Raw genomic sequence first — 4,914 nt, 5'->3', positions numbered from 1 at the left:
CCCCCCGCCCGCTCCCTCGCGTCCAATCCGTCGCCGAGTTCCAAGCCACGCCCTGATCCGACCCCGCTCCCCTCGCCCGGACCCCAGCCCCTCCTTGGCTTCGCCGGCCCAGAGCTACCGCTCGCCTGGCCCCAGCTGACTGTCCTGTCGCACTCAGGTTTCTCGGAATGCCTCCCTCCTCAGCGCTGTTCCCTGCCCGGCCCACGCCCGTGGCAGCCCTGGACTCCCACGTCCCAGAGCACACAGCCCTATTGTCTCGGTTATCTGCACTTTGTTTGATTTCGCAGGACTGGATCGCACGCGGAGCTCTGGGAGGGCCGGCCCGTGTGACTCAGCCAGGTGTCCAGGCCCAGCCTCTACTGCCTGTACGTGCTCGGCGGTGTTCTGAGGTGAAAATAAGAGGGCTTTGGCTTCTGTAGTCGGTGAAAATGAAGCGGAAGACTGCTGCCTTACCGACCTCTCCTGTGTCACCCTCCCCCAGCAAAGAAAGACACTCAAGGATATAAAAGACACAGTTTATTCAGAGGCCACCAGACCCCAGGCACCACCAGGATGCTGAGTCTGGGTTGCCACACCCTCCAAGATCTGGTCACTTGGGATCAGCTAAGGAGGCAGACAGAGATGGGGGAGTGGCCACAACCAAAGTAGCAAAAAGCACCCCTGTCTCAAGGATCCCATGACCTATATTGACCCTGAGTAACCTCTGAACCTGAGTGGCCCTGATACTTGACATTGACCTGTGTCTTGTAGAGGGTAAGCTGGTACCGCCAAAAGAGTTTTAGTTCTCCACTAGGCCATGTAGTCTTTCCTCAGAGGAATTCTCCAGACACCGCAACATTTAACTCCTGGGAAGTTGGGCCCATCTTCTCAGTCCTGGCCTTCTTGATCAGAGTGCTGGAATAGTCAGAGGCGATCCTCAGCCTCCTCAGTTTGGGGGTCTGGGCAGCAGGTGGCCGTGGGCACAGACTCGCTGTGCAGCTTGGAGAGTAGCCTGGCTGTCTCCTGGGTGATCTCAAAATGCTTGGGCAGAGGGGTGCGGCGCAGAGGGCTGTCCTCACGGATGGTAGCGGCAGGGCTGGGTCCTCGCCTCTGCAAGCTCCCTTGGGGCACTGATGTGACGGAGGTCTCCTCGGACAATTTGGAAGCCACCAGGGCCAAGCCAGACAGCTGGTGGGTGACAGGCCGCACACCTCCCCGGGGATACTTCACTGGCTGGCGGCTGAAGTGGCCACGAGGCTGTGTCCCCAGGGGTGAGTCCTCAGGCCCTTGGCTGGACACTGTGGGATAGGGTGGTCAATGCTAAGCACCCCAAAGTCCTCTGGATACCACCCTCCATTGTCATCACAAAGTCCAGCAACCCCAGGGCAGGAGCAACCCCAGAACCCTGGGCTAACCTCCAACACACTCACCTTCCCCTCCCTCATTTTTGATGTCTTCGGTTATTTCCTCTTCCTGCTCACTCTGCAGAGTTGAAATCTGTAAGAAGAAACCCAGGAATGAGACCTCCAGCAATAAAATCCCAGTTCTTGGAGATTCTTGAACCAGCAATAAAATCGCAGTTCTTGGAGACTCTGCTGCTGCTGCTGCTAAGTCGCTTCAGTCGTGTCCGACTCTGTGCGACCTCGTAGACGGCAGCCACCAGGCCCCACTGTCCCTGGGATTCTCCAGGCAAGAACACTGGAGACTCTAGAACCAGCAATAAAATCCCAGTTCTTGGAGACTCCTGAACATGCCAAAGCTCCTCGTTTCAGTTTTGTTATTTGGGGAGAGATGATGCCCTCAAGAATGTACTGCTTGCCCTCCTGAGAAGAGGTGTCATTAATCTCAACTGTGGGCTCTGTAAAGTGGGAATGTCTTTGTTCAGCAGAGGTTGTTGGTTGTTAGTCACTCAGTTGTGTCTGACTCTTTGCGACCCCATGAACTATAGCCCACTGGGCTCCTCTGGCCACAGGATTCTCCAGGCAAGAATACCGGAGTGGGTTGCCATTCCCTGCTCCAGGGGATATTCCCGACCCAGGGATCGAACCCAGGTCTCCCGCATTACAGGCAGCAGAGGACCAGCCTGGAAAGTGACAGCCATCTCTCCGTTAGGAAGGGGTGAACTACTGATCTCCATCCTGCTATACTTTCTGCAATTTTAGGCCTGCTTTTTTAGCTTATCTGTGTACCTTTTAGTTTATCCTTTCGCTAAATGCTAATAGCAGTTGGAATGCTCTCTCTCTCGGTCCTGAGCACTTTCTGAAGTTCTGAGTCCCACACCTCACTCACAGCCCCTTTTCCGGCTCTGGGGTGCTACAGGGGAGATCCAAGCTCTCAGGAATGGTGAGTATATCAGGACCTGAGGGACAGGAAGCCTCCCCTAAGAGTCCCATCTATATATGGTTTTCACTAACAGTAGGTACCTCTTAGGGCACTTACTATGCAAACTCACCTGCACTGTAGGTATGCAGTCAATGGAGGCTTGCACACCCCTCTTTGGCCTCACTTCCTACCACCTTCCCCTCACTCATTCATTACAGCATAAGGCTGTGTCCTGAACACAGCAGGCATGGTCCCACCTCAGGGCTGTTGTACTGGCTGTTCCCTTTGCCTGGAACACCCTTTCCCTGGTCTCCACCTGGCTTACTTCCCCCTCACATCCTTCTAGTCTTTGAGCGGACTCATCTTCTTCATGGGACGCACCCACAGCCTCCTATTTACCGTTACAAACTGCCCATTACCTCTCACCTTGGTGCCCTTGACGTCTCTTACTTTACCCAACCCTTTCTTTCCTTTAGAGTACTCATCACCTTGTAACATCCTATATACCTTTGTATAACTTTGTATCATATATCTTGTTTATTGTTGGTTTTTTCCTCACTAGAAGGGAGGCAACCAAGAGGGTGGAGTCTGAGTATTTTGCTGATATATATGTAATGCCTAGAACAATGCTTGGCACACAGTAGGTGTTCAATAAATATTCTGTTGAAGGAATCAATAGTATTCATGTTAGGATCTCTGCAAGGCTGTACCCTGTTGTTATCCCATTATTTCCCACCACTCCATTCCTTACTTTTCCTTTCAGGATGAGCGCAGGGTCAATAATAAAGGAGGAAGGGAATGAAATAGACAATTTTAAAGGGGAAGGAAGGAAGGAAGACAAGAGAGAGAGTGGGAGGATTACATGGAGAGCAGGTTCTCCCCATGTCTGTGGGCCCAGCAGGTTCCTACCTCTGGGAGCGTGGCCTCGGGATGCTTCTCCAGGGCACCAAGGAGCATGGCGTCTGGGTCCCGGTCTGAGGCTAGGGATAAGGGCAGGGGGTCCAGGACAAGTTGTAAGTGTGGTGGCTGGAGGCTAGCTGGGAGGGTCGCAGGGGGTGGGCTAGGGTCTCGGGGCAGGGGCTCAGTGGCCAGGAGGAGCTCGTCAGGCCCAAAGATCTGCTCATAGTGCACAATGAGGAACTCGACGAGCTGAGCCTGGTGTGCGGAATCCAGCAGGCAGGTGACAGGTCCGGCACCTGCTGGCCCTGGACCGTCGGGCAGCCGCAACAGCGTCGGCCCAAATACAATGCCCAGGTTGTTGGCAGACATCTTGTTGTCCTCAAACTGTGCAGCCACCCTGGAGCAGAAGGAGCAGAAGGATCAGGGCCCTGAGTGTCTGATTACTGGTCACTGGGTAGGACCTGCAAACCAGGCTAGTGGCGACTTGCTCAAGTCATGGGTAAGAGGTCCTGGTCATTGTTTGTGACCAGTAGCCACAAGCCTGGAGATGGGGGTCAAGGGTCAGCATCCAAAGTCAGAAGTCATGTATTAAGTTTCAGAGCTCAGAAAACACATACAAAGGTCAGAAGTCAGTGTCAGGGGTCAGTGGTCCCATGTCTAAGGAGGGCACAACAGTCTGAGCCTCAGATCAGAAGTCACGTGTCAAGATCAAGGACAGTGCACACCTGAACAGATGGGCCACCAGGTGCCGCAGGGTGCTGTAGTTAGAGTCAGGCAGCTGTACCAAGAGGGTCTTCAGCGAGCGGATAACCTCAGGGCTGGGGCTGGGGGTCCCAGGGTCGTGCACAGGGTCTGCATGCAGGGTCTTAGCCAGAGAGATGAAGGCATCGTAGAGGTGGAAGGGGACCACGGGGTCAGTGAGCTGGGGGTGGAATGGCAGGGGGATATGGGTGTGGGTGGGCTGCAGAGGGTCCTCAGCCTGAGCCCATCTGGCCCATGAGTCCCAAGCCACTGAGCACCCACCTCCTGGAGGAATCTCTTGAGAACACTCGAGACATCATGAGGTGAGTTCCCTGACAGGTCAACCAATGCTCGGCCATTCTCAAAAGCCTGGCACAGCCGTTCCACGCGGACCCTGGACCCGCTGACCCGATAAATGCCCTGCAGGGCAGGGGTGGGAAGTGGACACCTGGCTTGCAGTCTGGCCATTGAGAGGGCTGGGTCACTACTGGGGGTGGTCAAAGGTCAAGGCTGCACCTGCACGTGGAGCGCGCGCTGTTCTATCTCGGCCGTGCACCTGGTGATCACAAAAGGCACCTCCTCCGGGAAGTCCCTGGGCAGCTGCAGGAAGCTGACCCCAAACAGGGCCGTCCGGGCTGGTAGCCGCTTATGTCCACAGAGGATCAGTAGGGTCTCGAGGCAGCGCTTGTGGCAGGCCAGAAAGCACTGAGGGACGGTAATGAGGGTCAGTGGGGAGAGAAGGTCATAGAGATACTCAGGGGGTTCATAGGGGAGCATCAGATCAGGGCAGGCCTCTCATGGGAAGGTCTTAGGAATCTCAGGTCACGGAGATGCCTGTGGTCAGAGAGGTCACTGGGGGTCAGCAGAAGTCATTAGGTCGTCAGCCCAGGCCGTACCTCCTCGCACTCTGTCCCGCTGACCATGAAAGCCTCACACTCTCGGCACTTGGCTGGGCCCCGCAGCCGCCGCAAC

At 55.3% G+C, this 4,914-nt stretch overlaps 1 protein-coding gene across 2 annotated transcripts in view; it reads right to left on the bottom strand.

Annotated features, from left to right (window-relative positions):
- Nucleotides 1–501: 501 nt before the first annotated feature.
- Nucleotides 502–4,914, bottom strand: part of GMIP (GEM interacting protein) — a 10,029-nt gene continuing 5,616 nt past the window's right edge. For both annotated transcript variants that reach the window (XM_010847243.1, XM_010847242.1), the window contains exons 16-22: nt 4,839–4,904; nt 4,459–4,647; nt 4,225–4,362; nt 3,927–4,123; nt 3,211–3,598; nt 1,410–1,476; nt 502–1,277 (exon numbers count right to left, since the gene is read on the bottom strand). In XM_010847243.1, the coding sequence (XP_010845545.1) occupies nt 904–1,277; nt 1,410–1,476; nt 3,211–3,598; nt 3,927–4,123; nt 4,225–4,362; nt 4,459–4,647; nt 4,839–4,904 (1,419 nt within the window). In that variant the 3' untranslated portion in view covers nt 502–903. The remainder of the gene's footprint in view (nt 1,278–1,409; nt 1,477–3,210; nt 3,599–3,926; nt 4,124–4,224; nt 4,363–4,458; nt 4,648–4,838; nt 4,905–4,914) is intronic.

Source organism: Bison bison, unplaced genomic scaffold, assembly GCF_000754665.1.
Source record: "Bison bison bison isolate TAMUID 2011002044 unplaced genomic scaffold, Bison_UMD1.0 scf7180017864248, whole genome shotgun sequence".
In the NCBI taxonomy this organism is placed as follows: domain Eukaryota; kingdom Metazoa; phylum Chordata; class Mammalia; order Artiodactyla; family Bovidae; genus Bison; species Bison bison.
The sequence above is the reverse complement of the archived record's forward strand: the minus strand, read 5'-3'. Positions and strand labels throughout refer to the sequence as shown.